This window comes from Parus major, chromosome 2, assembly GCF_001522545.3.
Source record: "Parus major isolate Abel chromosome 2, Parus_major1.1, whole genome shotgun sequence".
Classification (NCBI taxonomy): domain Eukaryota; kingdom Metazoa; phylum Chordata; class Aves; order Passeriformes; family Paridae; genus Parus; species Parus major.
This window is the reverse complement of record NC_031769.1, coordinates 26,633,093-26,654,753: the sequence shown is the minus strand read 5'-3', so window position 1 is coordinate 26,654,753 and position 21,661 is coordinate 26,633,093. Positions and strand designations below refer to the sequence as shown.

General features: G+C 34.6%; 1 protein-coding gene across 6 annotated transcripts in view; it reads right to left on the bottom strand.

Annotated features, from left to right (window-relative positions):
• Positions 1–840: 840 nt before the first annotated feature.
• PHF14 (PHD finger protein 14) overlaps positions 841–21,661 on the bottom strand; it is a 162,416-nt gene continuing 141,595 nt past the window's right edge. For 2 of the 6 annotated variants that reach the window (XR_004495784.1, XR_004495786.1), the window contains 2 exons: positions 9,798–9,905; positions 1,584–1,666 (listed from right to left, as the gene is read on the bottom strand). Coding sequence is in view for 2 of the 6 variants with exons in the window: in XM_015618064.3 (XP_015473550.1) it covers positions 1,592–1,666 (75 nt within the window). In the remaining 4 variants the exon portion in view is untranslated. Of the gene's footprint in view, positions 1,667–7,063; positions 8,065–9,797; positions 9,906–21,661 lie in introns of those variants that run through there. The other 4 variants (XM_015618064.3, XM_015618066.3, XR_004495785.1 and 1 more) reach the window with 3 other exon arrangements.

Here is a 21,661-nt window from a genome sequence, read left to right as displayed (position 1 = left end):
AAGCCTTTCAGCCTGTTCCACTGGACACCCTGCCCTTCTTCAGATCCTGATGAGAACTAAGCTCTGAGAAGTATGGTTTTCTGGGTTAGCCTGAAAAAATGAAAAGCATTCCCTTTGTTTTCACCTACCCTGTGATCCTTCACGATGCTGCACAGAGAACAGTCCCTAAGGTCCTGCATGGTAAAATCTGCTTCTGCTTTTCCTAAATCTGTCTCTTCCACTACAGTGAAGAGAAAATCACATTCCCTCTCGTCTCTGAGATGGCTACAGTGCTTGATCTGCACCAAATGGACCAATGCTGAATTTATTTTATTTGTTAATTTACATGATAGCTGCATTTGTTAAAATGAGATCTAGTGTTATTAAACTCCTGTAGAGTAATTGTGATTGAAATTTGTTCATGAGCTACACACATTTGAACCTCAAAAACCAGAAAAGAATTCATGAAAGATATTAAGCACAGACATGTTGTTTTTAAAATATCTGAAAACGTAATTTACACAGAGAGGATAAAATCTGGGATGGATACTATTTACAATCCAATTTAACACTCAATGCAAAATGTAACGGTAAAAGTACAGAAGAGTGGGAAAAGAAGTGAATTTTTTCAGCTGGAGATTATTTATTTCTCTAGAACAAGATAAACTTCATTGAAGGGACTTCAGTGAGTGTTGTTTTAAACCCAAAAGAGAATCAGTGAGATTTTTTGTTTTTTCATTGCAATCTGTGAAACTATCAGGCCATAAATCTACCTCTGAGTTTCTTTTATTTTCCCATGTAGTGACCTGAACAGGCTAAAAACAAAGGTAAATTGGAAAACAAAATTAGGACTATAGGAAGAAAAGTTATTTTAGATATTTATTACTCACTTGAAGGTCTAAAGACACAGAAAGAAGTTATTTTATTTTGTTAGAATGGAAAGATTGGCATGAGGGAATTAAACCTGGGGAAGATGGCCTAATCAAGACAAAAGGTTGACATTCATTAAAAGACAATGATCACATGAAGATGGAAAAGGTTTACAGAAAGAGAAGTATAATGCAGCAAGAAACCGATTAAAAATCACAGTACAAATGCAAAACTAATTACTTCTGAAAATGTACCATACATATCAAAAAATTCTTGCCTCTATCTACTCCTCAGAAACATTTATTTTAATCACTGATCAGAAGAAATTTCAGAACTCCTTTAGCAGAACATATTTATCTAACTTTTAAGAATCAAAGCTCTTGCTCAGAAATACCAAAATATGTCTGAGTTATAACTATCCTTTAAGGATAACACTGCTTTGCAGAGTAAAACATAAAATTGCCCTATTTGCTTAGTAAATGCTACAAGTGATGAATAACCCATCAGCTTTCCATAATGTGTTCAAAAAGCTTTCAGAATTTTATTGGTAAAGTACTCAGTTCTGATAATTCAGCTTTTAATGTAATCAAGAATATCACCAGGAGCTACTTAATTAATTCCCCAGTGCACCATGAATTTAATTTTCAATGACTTTATTGAGAACTTTTCTGTTAATTTTACAATGAGAAACTATAACCACTGTTACACAACTTGCAAATATTTCAAACAAGACAGCAATCTCCTATTTTTTTGATTTTTTCTGTTCCAAATTCAGCTCCTGAGATGGATTTTCTGCTTCAGCTTCATTTTCATCTTCCTGTAAAAGAAAATGAACACCTGAACATTAATCAATTTATTGAAAAGTATTTTTCTGCTTATGCAGATGTATAGAATTCTGTACAGTCTTTTGCTGTCTTTGCCTGGCTAATAAGCATAAAAATAAGCAAAAAGTAATTTATTCAAGTGATTGATTTTGCTCAAGAGTTTAAATAAAAATGATAAAAAATTTAAACAAGACTAATTGGATACATTTATAGCAGAACAATAATTTAATGAGTAAATATTTTACTGACCATTTTACTGGATAGTTACATAAAGAAATTATTAAATCACACACGGATGACAACATATTCAAATGCCTAGAGCAGACAATATTACACATTTTTCCTTTGTTCTTGACCAGAGGTTCTCCCTAAATTACTTTTGAATACAAGAACTTTCATCACTGTACTAAAAATTACTTTTGAAAAGCATCTGCCATTGAAAAATGTTTCATTTTTTTGTGACCAGATATGTTTACTTCACCATTTGATAAAAGACAATAAATTTAACTTCAGAGACACTTTATGTGCTGCAGCATCGTATTTTTGTCCCATCTAGCATATTTTCTTGACAGGTCTGCCAATTTTCCAATTACTTGTACCACCATATGTTATCTGAAGATCAGTCAGGTCTAAAATAGGAAACATGAGCATGTCAGGCAGCAGCATGCTTACAATATTCTACAGCTTCAGCTCCAAGAGTAAGGCTCATAATTCACTTTGGGCTCCTCTGGATCTCACTGAAAAAATGAAGTGACATCATAATGCCTGCTTCCATTGGAGTGGATACTATTTTGTGTCCAGTACAAAATTGTGACCTCCAAAGTATAAATTATGGAAGAGTAAGAAAACTGTTTAATAAGGCAACTTTCAATTCATTACATCATGAACAGTCCTTATCACAATTTCAAAGTATGACCAGTTTTCTAGTCTGCATTTTAATTCAATTTACAGAGACTCTTCCACATTCCAATAACACAAAAAAGACATGAACAGACATTTTGGAATGGAGAAGCATCCTGGCTGCTCTAACAGCAGTTGAGAGAAAGGAAAGGCCAGGGGCATTTAGGTGGGACCCAGTAAACTGAGGTGTATTTTCCTGATTTAAAAGAACATTTTCATTCTTGTGGGAAAATAACTTTATCCTTTTGTATCCTAGCCCTTCTTTCACCATCAAAGCATGCTCTGTAAGGATAACTATAATATTTAGAGGTAGAAAATATATAGGAAGATTACAAGGGCAGCACAAAATAGGACAGCAGTAGAAAATCTCATTTAAAAATGTGATTTTGTAATATGTTATGCCCAACTGTAATAAAATGGAAAAGCAAGTTGTTCTATTAAAGTAACAGATACCCCAAGCCATCATGCCTCTGAATCCTCCCCCTTCTGGGGACAGCCTAGACACTGAGAAATATTTACATAACTGACCACTAAAAGCTTTTTCTCTTCTCTTTCTGGACTGTCATCTCTTCAGTTACCTTTAAAACATGCAGTGCTCCCTGTGGCTCCTTTCATTTAGGTAAGAAAACATGTCTGTGCATGTGTGTGAAACCAAACACTGAAGAATCATTGAAATTAGAAGGGTAGAATATACTAAAGAGTGTGCAATGTATAGTATACATACAGAGATCAAATTTTAAATGAAAACACACAGGGCAGAATAGCAAACAATGAAGGAGTAAGGTGTTACCAAGCCTACTTCTTACAGGCAACAAAAGAATACTGTGGAATAAAAAAAAAACAATCACAGAAACTTTTGGCTACTATGGAAAAACAGCCAGGTTATTTAATAAAGAACATGTTAATAAAAGAGCAGCAAATCTGCATGTTTCTGCAATGTCTGCAAGGTTCCTACCCACGGCAGTTGTATCCCACCTGACCTCAGCGCCAACTAATCCACCTCCCTAGCACAAAACTTGACATTATTCTGATGTCCTGACTTGTGCTCTCATTCAGGAATATAAACCCTACACTATCATTCTTTCCCAGAACTCTTCACATATTGCTTAGGGCTTCCTCTCCTAATAGATGAAGCATGCAGAAATTTCGGAGACAACAGAGCCAGACCTTCACCTGAGGACTACAAAAGGGTTAAAGCACATTAGGCTCAATACTGAATATTGGCTTCCTGAGTTTTTTGATGCCAAAAGTTTTTATCCAATAATGAGAGTTTTTTAAAGAGAATCTTCTGGCTTTGTGTAAATTTGCAGTATTTAATTCTGTGCTCAAAAGGTCATGCTTGCACTCTGGCAGAATTCCCAAGTTACAGCAGCAGCTGCAGTGATCAGTGTATTCTGAGCTGCAGAAACAATGGCTGATGGTAATGGCAGCTCCAGGATTTGCCTGGGTTGAATACTCCAGATGGAAGCATCAACTTTGGGATATTTTTCAAAACTAATACTTTTCCTTTGTTTATTTCCTGTTGGTTCAACTAAGTAAAACATAGCCAAACAGGTAGAATCTACCACCAGAACATAAACTTGACTTATGTGGGAAGATTCCATTGCACAAGTCATCCAGATGCCTGGCTGATTTTTTTAAATTATTGTTATTTATGTGTTTTTATGCACAAAATCTTTCTAACTAGCATTGCATTGAACCATGCTCCACATAAAACATCTTAATTTTGTACAAGGGTTTTCACTCCATCTTGTTTTCCAAGAACAGAAACACACCTCATTTAGAAACAGAAACAGAAGTTTGGTATCTCTGAACACAGGTGTTTGCTGTGCAAAGCTCACAGTAACAATGTCTGATCTTTCTCATAACATGACTTATCAAGGGGAGAAAACTCTTCTTTGTTAGACATGCCTTGAGCCAGGCCTGTGCATTGCCCCATGAACAGTGCCAGCACAAACAAGATGGCAGAAAAGATTTTTGGGGAACAGTGGAAAGTATGAACCACCAGTTTTGGCACTCATGCAGCTTTCTGCCAGAAAAGAAGTGACAGTGTCAGAATAATTTGGGACATAAACCTCTACAAATTATAAGAAGTGTTCTATTACTGTCAGTATGCTTGGGGGAGATCTGAACTGGCAATTTAGAGCACATATTAACCATAATACAAGATGTAAAGACTCACTATTATTTCAGCTTTGCTGACAATGCAAGATTTCTCTGAAATGCTTTATCTTTTTTTTAGTAGCCCAAGAGACAGCCTGATGATTGCACACAGAATACTGAAATGGCTGGAGTTCCTAATGTCATTAATAATGTTTGAATTTTCATCTACACAGCCTATATAGCCTAATTATCAATAAATTATGCAAAACAGAGAGCAGATTAAATATATTTATTTGTTTTAGTAATTACTACCCATCATTATCATTATAATGCTTTTAACTCTGATGAATAGCAAAGGAAAACCTTTTATTTTAATTTTATCTGTTAAAAACCAGTCCATGATGGCAGTTTGCAAAGTTTCTGCTACCAGCAGCTACACAGAAGACAAAATCCTGAATTCTGGTTTCTGCCCAGAGAAATTCAGTTCATGTTTTTTTATTAATACATCACATCTCCTTTTTATATTATTATTTATTTTTCTTCCAGCCACCTATGACTCTAACATCTAGTGCTTTCTGTTCTAAAAATCCTAAAATCAAAGTAGCTTTTCCTAGCAGATGTCACAAGACAAACTTTTAAAGTAGTTCTTGCCATTGGATGCCAAAAATCAAACTTGTCACAGTATTTTTTGTGACTACAGACAACCATAGACTCAAATATCATATAGTGAATACATTCACCAAAAAGATGCCCCTGCACAGATCTGGTAACTTGGAATAGCCAAGGGAGGTGAATCCCCAAAGACTGTACTACTCCTACTGAAAAAGTGCACTTAACAGCCCAAAGATTATTTTAATATTGAAATGAATGATATTACAGATTTACAAAACCAACAGGGATAAGGAAAAGTACAAAGAGCATTACAAAGTGATGCTAAACCCAACACTGGACTGAAATGCCAGCTCAGGAGCTCCTTAAGCCACCAATGATTGGACACCTCATCTGCATCCTGATGACACTGATGGAGAGATGGAACTTCCACATTAGTTTTCCTACAGCCTTTGCACTGGCATCCCACCTTTTCTCTGATGGAAACAAGGTACTGGATTAAAGGGTCCTTTGGGTGCTCTACAGATGTTTTCAAATGTCCTATGGACACCTCTTCTCTCACAGTGCTTGGACTACGCTTGGTAGCTGAGCATTTAGGAGTCACAGCAACAGAATGGGGCCAGGAATTTAGAAATGAGACCCTAAAATCTGCCACATAATTAAGCGTTTGATTTATTGAAGTATTAAGCACTCAATAGCTTTGCTGAAGTTAATGAGAATACTTCAATATTTAGGTAGCCTTAGGTGACAGAAACTAAAGGTAAGAGTCTGACTTTTAAATTCTATTTCTAAAGTTTGGAACTGCCAGTTGAGAAGGACTGTGATACAATTTTATCTCCTTTGAAAGCATATTTAAGGTCAGCCACATTATTCTCTGACCAAAGAATAACAGGTCAAACACAGAAAGTTAATTTTGTGGTAAATATTCCAGAATATTCCCTGGATATTTGAATAGACAAATTTTGGAATGAGAAAATTAAAAATTAAACAAAACAAAACAAAACAAAAGCGCCCAGAAATAGGGGGTTGAGTTACCCCCTCCAACAAAATTCCTTCAATGCATCTAAGAATTTTCTCCATTAGTTAATGAAGTGAAATCTGGAAAATGACAGTGAATTAGACAATTATTTACAGGAAATCTGACACACTTCTGCAAATAGAACAGATCACACATTAATTAACTGTACTAGGACATGCATCAATTCCCATTCTGTTCATTGCACCACAGCTGTAATATCTAGAGTTGCATTACAATGTTTCATATTTTGCCAACTTCAACCAATATTCTAAACTTAATAAACAGCTATATATTACAGGATTATGTAAAGAATCACCTGAATAATAAGAAAGTATGCAAAACACAAAAATGTCCTAGTATAAGGAGGAATGACTAAAGGCATGTATCTGCTAGTACATGATCCAGAAATAGCATCTCAAAAGCACTCAGGACCAAATTCTGACACCAACGCTTTCTAGAGTATCTTAACCCAAAAGACCTCTAATATGACTAACAGACTAAACTATTAAAGATGCCCAGCTGGCATTTCATCTCTTGCCTCACAAAATCTAGCTAGGAAAACACCAGTTGGAAGTAGATACTTTCAATAGTCTTAAAAAATATATCATGGAAAAAAAGGTATTAAACATTAGAGCTTTCTTTTGTATATGCAAAAGCTTCCAAAGTCACAGGCCACATTTGGAAGAAAATGAGTGTCAGGGAAAAACTGGGAGCTAAGATAGTCTCTCCGTTAAATCACCAAAAGGAAAGTACCCAGCAGTAAAATTCAAAAGTTATTTTTATTCCAAAGCCTATGTTATCTTCTTCAGTGGTATTACTGACAACCCTTGTAATGAACAGTGGTGCAAAAGTAAAGAACAAATGGAATGTTTTTTTTTACCAATGGATATTAGAAGCAAATACAAATTTCTTGCGATAAGTGACAGTTTTTTGTCACCACAGCTCTGCAGTGATAAGACAGCTGTTTGTTTCCCAAGAAAAGGAGACCCTTGCTACATGGATCATTTTCATAGTGACAGCCTTGACAAGTTTGACATTTGCTTCATGAAGAATTCTAAAGCAGCCATCAAGAAAATGCCCCCTTTGGGACCACTGGATATCTGACAGTTGTACCTTTTAATGTGCATTGCCATTAATTCTTACTGTCAAAGCCAACCAAAGTCCTACAGCACAATCTCTGCTGATCTGGTACACTATAAAATGCAGGCTAAGAAGGGACTAACCATTACAATGCAAGCAAACACGACATCAATTAACTGGAAGCAGCTCTCCACCCCACTTTGTTCAGTGAAAAGAGCAATGCTGCAGTGTTTTCTTACCGAGCAGTACAAACTGCTGAGCTCTAGGTGGCAATGCAAGACCAGCAGAACGACTTTGACACTAAAGCTCCTCTTTAAGAAGCTACAAGCAGCTGCATGTTTATCACAAACTCTTTCCTTTAACTCACACTGCTACAAGAACTTTAAAGTTTTTTTGAAATGCTTGTCAGTGTTCTGTATTTTCTATTTCCTTGTTGCTAATTCTGATTATACAGATAAATGTACCATCGCAAGAGCCCTTACAGTCAAATTTCATTTAATGCTTAGTACAGAAGTGGAATTTCATGCCAGATTTCAAATCTTCCATCTGTTCCTCTCCTTTTCAGGAGGCAACCATTCCACTGAGTGGTCCCTTTGGCTGACTGCCACTACAGTTGGGATCCTCTTCAGGGCAGGTGGTGCTTGAAACCCAACCATTGTTTTACAGGTTCAGCTGGCTCTCCTTGAAGAAAGTAGAGGAAAATATTTCAAGAATTTGAGTCCCTAAAGGTTCAGGTTTATGAACATTTGACTGCACCTATAAATGCTTAGATATCACAAACCTGCAACATCAAGTAAGAAAGAGATGAAAAACACTTGTAACGGGACTGTACTGTGCCCATATGGGACAAGTCCTAATTTCCACTCCAGAGTGAGAGGGCAGTCTAGTTTTCAAATCTGACACTGCCATAAATAAGGTAATTTCTAAGGGAAATTTGTCCTTCAATTATAATAATTACATCTGTGCACATATAAACACATACATGGAAACCACAATAACATTTTCTACTTATGTAGCAACATAATTAATTTTATGAATTCTAAATTTAAAACAAAAAGTTCTACATTATATATACTGGTAATACTACTACTAATATTTCATAGCCTAGAAATGCATATTATAATGAATATAATTTTAAATATTTATGGTTAAACTCTCACCGTATTTACACTATACAATTACTAAGTTTTAAGAAACAAACCTTATTCATGTTTGTATTCTTTATACTAGGAAATAAAATGTGTTCTTCTTACAACAGTTAGATGAGAACAAAAGGTGCTCTGGCCAACAAAAAGGAATTAATAGCTCTATTTCTTAGTAATTTAATGGAAAAAAAAAAACAACCCAACAACTAAGAAGCACAAATTTAATTTTTAAATGCTCAATTATTAGGCTATAGATGTATTGGTAGGTACTAAATGACAGATGAAGATTTTTTCATGCTTTAACTGCTTTCTCCAATAAATTCATATAATCTGCATATAATCTATATATATCTATAGCCCCTTATCAAGGGGACTGAACATTCTCTACTTAAAAAATGACTAACAACATTAAATGAAAAAGCATTAACAAACTTTAATGTAACAACTGAGTTATACAAAAATGCTTCTGGAAGCTACTATCGAGACATGCTGGCCAAAGCTGAAAGACATCTCTGTAAACATCACTGAAGGACATGTTCATAACAGAAAAAGTCAGCACTACCATATGAAAGGAATAAATTTATCTCAATAACAGAGAAAATACAGACCCTAATGAAAATGTTTTAGGAAAAATGAGTGCATTGCATGCTTCTGACCAGAATTAATTAGAGTTTTAATGTTTTACATTTCCACCATAATTCTTTAAATGGTGCATTTATTTCATAGTAATAAACATTCGGTTCATTAAGTAAAGTTCAAAATCTGTGTTACTCGCTACATTTAACAACCTTTGGCCCTCTTCTTCTGTATTTCTTGATTCAGGTTTCCAAAGCATTGAATAAGCAATTGAGGAACACGATTAAATTTCATGACTCTGCATATTTTGAATTCTTATTTCATCAAAGACAAAGGGCAATTAATCAATCCACCATTCTATACTGAATTTCAACTTTAGTGAGCCATGATAGATACCGAAATGAACTTACAGGAAATGCTTAATTAAATCACTGTAAAAAGCATAACTGAAGTTTTTTCCTTCCTTATGACAAAAGAAAATGCACATTTAATTGGAAAAACCTACTGCAGTATTATAAATTTAATAACTTGGGAATTCATAAAAATACTGCTATAATGTGAGAGATAAGAATTCAGAAAGCTTTTGTCTTCTTATATCATCAGAACATTTCACCTGAGTACAGCCATGAAATTCTGTTCCTGTTCAAGGCATAAAAGCTGGAACTTTCAATGGAGTTAATATGGTGACATTACCTTCATTTTGTCATTTATTTTCCAAAATGTGATATAAGTAAATGTTGTAGAAATGACTTTACATTTGCTGTAATACTGAACTCCTATATTTAGTCACAATCCATGAAACTGCCAACAAAACAGATAGAAATTAATAAAGCTGTAGAAGTAGATGAAAGCTAGACTGCGAGAACAATTAGAACCTGTGCTAACACTGAAGTAATTAAAGACTAAAAAGACTTTTACTTAAAAAAAACCCCTAAAACAAGAACCCCCAAAATTCCTTTCAGCAGGTCTCTCAATATACTTTTATTTACATTTTATTTACATTTTATTTACATATTTAAATACAAATATTTAAATTCATACTGATATTTAAATTCAGAATCCAACAACTATAACTATCAAACATTTCAATTATTTCAACAACTTCAGTTAAATAAAATCCCCAAAAGAGCATTTCAGACCAGATCTGTAGTGTCATATTAGCAGTCCCTTCCATCTCTCATGGAAGATCCACTGTTTTTCCTACTGTTATCATTCATTTAATCTGAATTTACACAAGCATTACAGACCTACAAAGAAGTCAAAATCATTGCTTTCCAAGATGTACAAACATACTTTTAGTTTGACTATAAAGAATCATAGAACGATTCCCTTCATCCATCTGGCCATGAACTTGAAACCTAACAAGGCAAGAAATCTATGGCTTTAAAGGTTGGACTTCAGTTGGTTTGATTTTTATAAGTGTAGATTTGTTTTTATATTTTGACTTTATTGCTATATTGGAAGGATCCTTTTCTGAGCCTGTAATCAGGCCTGAACAGTCCTGATTCATACAACAGTTTAAATCAGATGCCTTAGAAGCATCAAGGGTGTATTGGTAATAAAAACATAGTCAATTTGGATTCAAAACTGTAACATTTAATATACCAAGGTTTTTAACAGCTTCAAGCTGATCAGCTTCTAAATTTTTTAAAGAAAAGATAAAAAAACAGGTATCAGATTTAACAGTAGATCTCCTCAAACTCCATTCCTCTGCATTTCCAAGTGTTATTCCAAGTCAAATGTTATTTAATTTAGTAGGCATACTGAGGAATGCATGATAGCGATGTTTCTTCACTGTGATTTTTTAAAGTCAGAATCAAATGAAATTCTTTCAATTACAAATGATGTGATGTTCAACCATTTAATGTTTCCAGTATCATCAAATGGAAACTTCCAAAAAATGTGCCCTGTAAATGCAGCATCTGCCTTCAAACATACTCTGAAATCCTTCCAAAACCTTATATTTAACAATATTTATATACATCATGGAAAAAAAATAATAAAAAATAGTTGCCTTTCAGAAAATTGACAGACCTCATCTTGGTGCTAGTAGTCACTGCAAACAGGGCTTCTTATATGTTCATTGTGCATTTCTTTCTGATAAATTTGTAAGCCACTGTTTCACTAAACCACATCAAAGTCATCTTTTGGTTTGTCAACAGCTTGCTTCCCATCTCTGCCTACCCTCCAATAAATCACACATTCTTAGAAGAGTAGGAGAGAAAAATACTTTGATGTAATTCAATTACTGAAAAGCTATATTCTAAAAGATTCCCAAAGCTAGGGAAATTTGGCTATAACTAATTAGTGTTTTGCATATTTATGATAGAAGAGCTCATTACCGAGCTTACATTATAAATTGTTGTTTATGTACTTTTTCCTTAACACTCTGAAGTCACTAAATATCATTCACTGAAACTGCTTTTGAAGCTCACTAAACTCTATGCCTCAGAAGGTTTTTTGTCTCCCATTACATTTTATCACAGTGTTTCCAAGACTGTATTCTTCACCATAATATTCTTTACCATTAAGGGGCACAAGCTGCAAACACATATACATGCATCGTTACATTCAACTCATCTTTATTGGCTGGGACTAGGTATGAGCATAGAACAACGCTTCCCTGGAATAGATACTGAGTTTAAACAGCCCCTGAATCAAGCAGGGCATTTTAATGATAGGTATTTAAGAGGAAGCTGAGCTATTTTCAGACATCTATGTTTTCCTGAAATCCTAGTGCAGCCACTCAACTGCCTCTACAGTTTCTATCCGTCACCTTACAGAGGGCCAGCTATGGCCCCATGGTGATGATGTTTGATACTTGCTGCTCTCTGCTCCTGCTCAACAGCTGCTCTTGTACCTGTCAGTGTTACCCAACAAGATCAAGCAAAAGCTTCCATCTTCATTCATTTTACTTAGTTGCAAACTATTTGGTTTCATTCGCTGGCTTTCCTCTTTCTGCATGAGCTTTCATGCAGGAGCTCCAGGAACTGGATATCATTCTAAGAATTAACAGCCAATAGCTATTTCCTTATTTTCTGTTTACTGATGATTTAAGATAAATTTATAAAGTTACTGATGATTTAAGATAAACTTACCATGTCTCCTTTACTCACAAAACTGAACAGGTAGTATAGAAAAAAAAAGGTTATGTAGGAAAAACAGGCTCATGTTCTTCTTTGGCAAATAGATTTCAAGACAACCCAGTTTGCTACTTCCTCTCCTCTATATGTAACTTAGATGACCAAAAAATCAAGACCCACTGAAGCCTGTAGCACTGCCATTTAAATCAGCATTTAAATTTAGAAAAAAAAATATTACTACTTATTCTGCCAATTTAACTTTTAAATACGATTATTAACTATATATAAGACTAAAGAAAATACAGCAAATGCCATCTATTTTGGCAGACAAAAAAAAACAAGAATCTTACTTTTCCTATTTTAACTGATGTTTCTCTTTGTCTGTCAGTACTCTCCTTAGTGTCAGTGAAAGTTAGTAGCATTAATTACTTGTTATTTGAATTAGACTTAGGTATTTTCAATTCATTTGCACTCAAGGAAACCTTTTAGGAGTAAGTTCTCAAAAGAGCAAATAATGAAAAATTTTGTTAGCTGTTGCTTCCCCTGACTGCTGAAAATTCCACAAAATTATGTTTTTTAAGACCTATATATAGAAAGGTCTCTAGCTCTGCTTCAAAGATTCTGCTGTTCCAAATGATAATACATAGGCATACTATTTATTTATTAATAATATTAATAAATAATCCAAATCTGTCCAAGTCATATCATACCATATGCTATGTAAACACATCTGGGGAGCTTGATCATGAAAAATCTAAAACCAATTATGAAAACAAAATGAAAGAAGAGAAGAACAAGAAGTAAAGTATCAGGGAAGCTAAGTAGGTCAGGATAATGGCTGTGCACATTAATTACATTTTGGTTCCAAGTATGGCTAATGAATGAAGAATGACTAAAAAGTAGCTATCATCAAAATTAATATAAAACTATTTTAAATATATTTTTTCTTTTTAATGAAACAAATAAATCAATTGTACAGGACAGACAAAAAATCAGACAGTTATTGCAGATATTTTATCAAAACAATACTGAGGCATGAGTCAGTCTGTAGAGGTGTCCTGAGTTGAGGTCAAGGGGACAACTCCCTGTATAGGAAAACTGAGGAAACCTCTGGATTTCTGGAAAATGTCAGTGAAGAAGAAGAAATGGAGAAGTGGTACTTAACAGGTCTTCTAATCTAAAGAGGGTGACCAACAGAAATCAGCATAAAGCTTAAGCATGTCTCGATAGTGAAGCAAGGTCTGAGACTCAGATGAGGAATTTCTCAGCTGAAATCTCTGATGTTTTTACCCCTACAATAATACTTACTTGGTCTGGAGGATGTGGAAATTGAACTCATTGCTAGAATGTTAAAGAACTTATCCGTAAAATGTGAATAATAATACTTTCAATGTCAGGATGGAGCTCTATGCATGAAAAAAATTATGTAAGTGCTAAGTGCTGTGATTGTTATTACATTCAGTGAGTACAGAAGACTTTAAAAGCATTAACTTTTCTATCACAGAACATCACCCATTCTTTCTGAAGCCAGAAAAGAAGACATAAAATGAGTGTACTTATTGCAAGAAATTGTCTGGTTTTAAGTTCTGATGCTTATTTTTTGTGTCTAGAAAAAGTAAACAACCATTAATAGTGGGAATTTTATGATACATGACATTTTATAATATGTAGCAACCCATAAAGTATATGAAAAACAGTTTTACTTCATATAAACTTGTTTTTTGTCAAAAATTATTTAATTGGAAAGATGTTTTGAGAGCAATCAGAAAGCAATGCATAAAAAAAGTGTCTGGTTGGAAAGATGACTAGAGAATGGAGTCAATTTTTAAAATATAATGAGGAAGTAACTACCAAGTCAGTACCTCAGCCAGTGGGATCAAATTAAATTGATGTGTCTATTTGTCTTTGGAGAAGCATCTACTCTCCAAGGAAGACCACATTCTAATGGAATTTAAGTGGTGGTCTGTTGTCTCTCTGTGAAAACCGCTCATCTGAAGTTAGCCAAGTTTTTTTTTTTACAGGAATGTACCTTCATTTTTAGGCCACCTTGTGTCATTTGAAGATAATTGTTAAGACTGTGATGAAGAATTACATCTTTGGGTGTAGAAACTTTTGGATATTTATCTTCTGATTTTGGATTTTTAAAAAGTATAACTTATGTCCTGTCTTGTGCTTAGAATTCAAATTTTACTATCAATGGACAGTGGAAGCTTCGCACATGATATTCCTTTCATCCAAGAACAGCAATCAATCATTTGTCCTAGAAACATTGCATTTTCAGACATAGTAAGCATTGTCTCTATATAGAACCAATTTTTTCTCTTGAAAATATTTATTTCATTGAGAAAAATAAAAGGCAGAATATTCTTTCACATATTTAAAAATTTAATTGCAGGAGGATCACTACTGATACTGCCCAACATGTTAAAATACTTTCTCTGAACAGAACTGTCACTAATACAGTATTTAAATTTACAAAGTGATTTCCACATGAATGGGATTGTTCCAGGCTGAAAACAACATTTTTAATACCATAAACAAACAAGAGATGAATGCACAAAATGAACTGTTTAACAGAGGTTTATGTACCCCTTGTGCATTGTATTTGGAAACGAAGTCCTTAAACTCAGAGGCAGAGGATTCTCTGTGGATTAGAAGAGAGACATGCAGTCCTTTCAGCAGCATCCTTTTATACAAAATTTGGCACCAACACCCTGTTTGCTTCTGCAAATGACTTCATGCTTTGTCCTTTTAATCCAATTTCTACCATAATATAGACTGAAGTGTTGTGAAAATACTGAAAGAGGATGCCTGGAAATTTATTGCATTAGAAATCTAATCCAGGTGGTAATCCAATCCCACATAGCACATTTCTCATTAACTGGGATGTTTAACCCACAAATGGCTTTATACAAACCAGCATTCTGCACTAGCAATGACTGGAAGTAATTCTCACACATCAAGACATGACTCAACAAGGGAGGTAAGGGGCTAAGTCTGACAAGAAGAGGAACAGTCACTCTACTGAAAGCTACAATAATTGATTGTAACACTCAAACCAAGTTGAATAGCTCAGATTTATAGGCTATTACAGCATTAGGTACTTTTCTGGTGCAGCCCATGAAAGTATAAGCCCCCCTATTCAGCAAGAGCTTTGTCATTAGGTACTGTCTCCTCTCAGGTGAAAGCACCACATGTACCTTAAACAGCCACCCCACAGCAGACAGGAGACCATTCAGAAAAACCTTTTTCATAGTTTACCATCACAGAAAACAGTAATTTCATAGACAATGAACTTTGCTACTTTTGTCTTTTATTTTTTGAACTGATTCTTTCCTGAAAAGGACAGACACTTGCACATGCCAGCAGATTGCCATGTATTTCCTGGCCAGAAAAAACAGCATTCCCATGTTCTCCTTGTAGAAGGCCTGGGTCCATTCATGCCTCAAAGGCAAGACAAGGCTGCTTGCTTGTGAATATGATGGCAGACTTTAATTAACCAGGGATTTTAATAAAAAAATAGAAACTCAATAGTCTTTAAGAAACTTAAGCATGATGGAAGAACACCACTAAGATATTCCCATCACACCAGTGCCACATACCTTTTTATCCTTGCCAAACAAGTATCTATTCATATAGGTGGCTGTCTTAACACATCTTGAGCAGAAGGGAAAAGAAAATGGTGTATACCCATATTAAAAATTTCTACTATTTGCAAAGCAAACATTTTCTTAATGTAATTTCTTACAAATTTGCCAGTTTTACACTCTTCTTTATGGAAAGGTAAATTTGTTCCTTAATGTTTTTTTGTAATTTTTCACAAAGTATAAGGTTTTGTCTGTAAAGGATATTTCAAAGTTAGGCTGGTAGAAGGGAAAAAATGTGCAAGAAGGAGGAAGAACACCCAAAAGCCCCAAAAATGCATTCCCTGGCAATATTCTTTCCAACATGATTTGAACTGAATTTTTCCTGCACTGGGTCTCAGTAATAAGCCAGCCTTCTTGCTTAATGAAAAGGATTTGCATGTAAAAGTACAGGCTGTATCTGTGATTCTCTTTTTCCTGTTGTTACTCTGAGTAACTGAGGTGACAACTAAGATTTTTATTTTGTCTGAATAGCTCATTAAATGCAACACAGCCCTCCCCTACTCCTTGGGTAAAGTCCCAAACATATTTTTTCATTTTCAAGGTCTTATCCACTGATACAGAGAATAAAAGGGTATTTTCTCCATGCCCAGTTGGTTGCTTTGATCTGATAACTAGACAAAAGCTGATGAAAATAACATGTTTCAATGTTGCTCCACTTTCCTCCCACAAACTGCTTTCTTATTATGTATAGAACTTCATACTTAGGTGTATGTTTCACCACCTTCAGGCTTGTTTCCTTCTAGCTTTCACAGCCTACTTCACAGAACCATCATCTTTTAACCAGGAAAGTTCCTGGAGATCCTTAGGATGATGCTTAAAGTCTTAGTATAATTTCCTTTAGATACAAGCTCTTCTTTCTTTGTTCTTCATCTACTTCCTTAAAAAAAAATCTTCTTTTGGTACAAGAACAAGATAGACACAACAGCTTTCCATTTACAGGTATGTTCAAGGTGGGGGGCTGAGTAGATTTCCCTAGAATGGAAATTTCAGGCAGTTGTTTTGCTTTTTTAGGATTCTGAGTCATAATTTTTCCTCTAATCTTACATTTGAGGATATTAAACTGAAGAAACTGAAAAAGGCACCAGTCTCTATCTCTAAAGAACTAAAATGTATTCTGGGACTATGTTCCAACCAGGCAACCACCACCCATGTAGACACAGTGACATATTTTTGTCATCACTTTCAAAAGCCTGATATTAAAATATTTTAGAACTCCCATCACATTAAGTTTTCATCACTCATAAAAATCTTTATATTCCAGAGGAATGAGGCCTCCAGCCATTACATATGCCATGAGATATGCAGCAAAGGGATTTCCATGAGACGTGCCACACCCAGCTCCTCTGATTGCTGAGAACTAGCTAGAAAGCAAGGGTGTTTATTTTCTGCCAAGTTTCTATACTCTTACTGCAATAGATTCTAACAGTGATAGCAGCTTTTGTCTCAAGTGTTAGAGGTTTCCTCAGGAGTGCAGCAGGTTGCAATCACATTTATATCAACTAAGATAATTTTTTTAACTAACTTCTATGTATAAAATCATCCTGCTTTCATCATGCCAGATGCATGTGCCCCACTAATCCAAAAATATTAAATGCATAATTGAATTTCATTTCCTTAGGGCATATGATCTCAAAACCCATGGCAAGACAGGATGAGAAGAGTCAATTAACAACAAAATGCCTGTCCAAACAAATGAAAGGCCAGAACTCCTCAAAAGCTTGTCTTGTGCTTTCTACACTAATGTTTGTGAACCAGTGATCTATCAAGCCCTTCAAAATCAAGCAGTAGATACTCTGCAGTTAACATTTTTTTTTGTACTCTCTGAGAGGCACAGTCAAGGATATATTAGGAAACCTTCATTTCAGAAAACCCTAAGTGTATCTGTCCTGAATATGCCACTTAAATACCATTTTCAAATGCAAGACTGGCTGACTTGCTGAAATTTCTAAACCATTTCTACAGCTAACTAGAATGCTATTGTGAAAAGACCAAAATTACCTCACTTCTGACAAGTGACAGCCTTCCTTAATTAAGTTATTTGGTGATAGAAGTAGTGAGTTCCTCCAAAACATTCTGAAGATGTGAATTCTCATGCTGGAATACAGAAGCTGCCACCAGTCAATCAAAGCTTAACAGATTTTATGATTCTGGAGTTTGCTTGTCTCAGATGTATGTCAGAAAAGAGTGAGGTACTAGGAGCTGATGTGCCTGCTCCATCTGCCATGAAGACATCACACTTGTTCTGCAAAGTACACAGGAGCCCATGGTTCTGGAAGGGATGAAGACAACCAAGGACTTCTCAGTACTTTCATTTCAAAGCACAAAAAGCTGACTTGTAATGAGATCAATTAATCTGATCTCTGAAGATACTGTATTCACCACAATGAGAAAACCTAATGCTATGTGTAACTATACATATTGGTAGCCTAATGCAGTTTTTGTCTTTCCTTTTCCTACACTATCTAGAAGCCAATATTTTGAAAGATGCTCTGTGAACACAAATATGCCAGCATGGATCTTCATAGCCAAAAATCAAATGGATGTGCTGGCCTAAATAAGTGCCTGATTTCCAAGAGTTAGGATCCCACAGTTCAATACAGATATACCCCATATTGCATCTCCTTTATTCTGAACTGAAAGAAGTTAAAGCAGGTTCTTATACTCTATGTAGGCAGCTATTTGGATGGAAGTACTGTGGTATTTTGAGCCCTCTGACATGGCTGACCAGAGCTGAGTGTACATATAAAACATAATGTTAAAAAGTCTTCTTAAAACCTGAACAAAGCATAACCAAAGGTAACCAATTAATTTCTGTGCAGAACCACTGTTGATTTCAATTATTGTGATTCAAATTCCTCTTTCCTTTGAGCTCTCTGAAAATTTGGAAATTTGCTTTCACAAGATGCATTTGATGGACAGTAGAAGGAACGCCTAGAACATAACTCATCATCCTTATGTTCCACATTGATTTTAGGATGCAACAATGCAAAAATTCCCTAATACATATGCTACAAACATTCTGGCAAGAACAGTTGGCAAGCTGTTCTATATAGTGCCCATCCAAGAGTAAATTGCACTCTGTCTGCAAATAATCTCAAAAGGTAAAGATTGAGAGTCTGTAGGAACTGGAAATGTTTACAGAAAGAATTAAAACTGAAATTGCAAGTTTCCTTCAAGCTACAGATCATGCAGTATTAAGCAAGCTTTACTGCCTTATCATAGCAATTACTTTTTGGTTTACATTAATGACATTCTTATCATGCCTGAGATGCTAATGCAATTTGACAACAGCATACATTGTAAGATCAGTCAGCTTATCCATGTTACTTGTGGGGACAAATTCATAGCTTTACATTAATGACCTTCCAAACATACTAATTGCTTCTAAAATGGACTGCTTCTGTGATTTTGTCATAGAAAGCTTCATTGTCACATTGTCCTTTAATATCTGATTTTTAAAGAAAACAATTATCACATTTCTAGGCAGCAGTTCTAAACCAAAACATTAGGTATACCCCATAAAATTATATTTTGATGTTTCTTATTAAATACATGACCTTACTAAATCTCCCAGTTTATTTCTTCATCAGTGTGATGTGATACTAATTAGTGATTAAAGTTAAATTTATTGCTGGAAGAAAACACTTGGGAGTTCAAAGTAAAATTCTCACATACATCAGAAACAATAAGACTTCATTGCAGCTTTCTGCTTGTTTGCAAAAAGCTTTGATGAATGCCTTGGGTCTTTTGTGATAGGACTGGCCCTAACAAAAGCAGTCACTTCTGGCTAGGTACCTTGGAGAGCACCTCTCTCAGAAGACTGCAAAGCTGCAGCTGCAGTAAGAGAGGTAGTAGCCATAAATGTGGGAGTTGCTGCTGCAGGTCTTGGGAAAACAGCATTCATAAAGAAAGCAGAAAACTTAACCACTCACCCTTCAATAGATTAGAAAAATGTGGGTTATGACACTTTAAAGTACTACGAATTAAATGGGTTTAAAATAATAATAAAGGGACACCTGAAAATTCTGCAAAACAGATGCAGGATTTCATCACATACAACTTTTCTCTTCTGTTTTTACTTCCTTACCATAGTAAGGAATAGTACCAACAGTACCCTGCATTTTCTTGCTAAAGAAGCTGGAAGCAAAGCTGAAAATGTGGAGAGATATCATAGTATTTATATAAACTGTATTTGTTCATTACTTCATTACAAGTGTATTTTGGATTCTAATTATTATATTACATTCCTATTAACCCAATTACTTTGCTATGTATATATTTAAACATAATTATATACTGTGATATGTGCCTCTCCTCTACTACATTTACTGCTAAGGCTAATTTTAACTAAATTAAGAATTCATTCAAATACACTCAGCATACACATAGTTTGTATTTTTTTTTTCCAGACAACACTACTATTGTACAAAACCGTAAAGTGCTAGATATATCTTAAGTTTCCTGAAAGAATAAAATGGGCACCTTTAAAATGACACTAAGCATGTGTCATAGTTTTCTAATGTGTTCTAATCAAAATATTTGCAGGATTAGTAGGAAGTTTACTGCAAGATTGTTTTAACTTTGACTTGACCTTCACTTTTTTTTTACAAAAAAGGTTTTTGTATTCATACATACATTCCTGTTGAAGACAGGGTTAAACTTGTCCAAAGCATTTTAATAAAATACTGAAGACCTCCTTTAATTTATGGCATATATATTTTCAAGAAGGAAAATGCTGATATTATCTTGGTTATAAGCTTGCTGCTGAAATGATTTAGATATTCTTTTCCTTTTGCACAGTATCAGTATAAAGCTTTTCTTTGCATGCAATGAATTACAGTTGACACTTCAAACCTATTCTATCAGTATCTTCTAGCTCAGAAAAATGAGAAAACATAAATATTTATTCTATGTATACAGGAAAAACACAGGACTCTGATAAAAGTGATCCATTATGGAGTGATGAATAATTGTTACATGTGTCACACTTAGAACAGTAAAGGGCAAAAAAATTTGCCACTTTTTAATATGAGGATTTGAGGTTATTGTGCAAATAAAAATGCAGTCATTTTATCATAGTTAGCTGATAAGTGTTTAGGCCCAGTGATTTTTGATGACATTCACTTCATGACTCTATGGATGATGAAGCTGCTTGATACAGATCCTTGGTCTGATGTGATAAAGCCTATTAATGACGTGCTTTAACAGTGGAAAAATAGTTATGCAAACAACTTTCATTTTCCTGGTTGATATGTGCAATACCTCTCTAAGCTTAAGTTTACCAATTAATAAGACTAGGAATTAATTTGTTCCATTCTGTGATCTGTTCACTGTCTTTGATCTTGCTTCTATTATTAATTTAAGTTCCTACATTATGTAGAGAAGTAGAGGCTATCATAAACTGCTCAATAATAAATACTGTAGGAAAAGAATGTGAAATTTCCAAATATTTAAAACAATATTATCAACCTTATGATCAGTCTTTTCCTTAAAAAAGAATAGATTTCTCCTATTAAGTGCAAACTCTAGTCAAAATGCAGTAAAAAGACCTAAAACAATGTTATTTAATTTTTTTTTTTTAATCCACAATGTCTGGTTTCATACTAGAAATGAAAGCTGTTTGAGATAATTATTTTCTTCTTTTTATTTTTTTAATTCAGTGATTTCAACCATAAAGCCCTGACTTAACATTGAAATGCATTCACGATACAAATTATGGGGCTAAAAACATGTACCCAAAATTGTAATGTGTTGGGGTAAGATTGCCACAAGAAAAGCATAGCATTTAATTGCACAGAATTATTTGCTAATTTGTGTTATGGGAGCT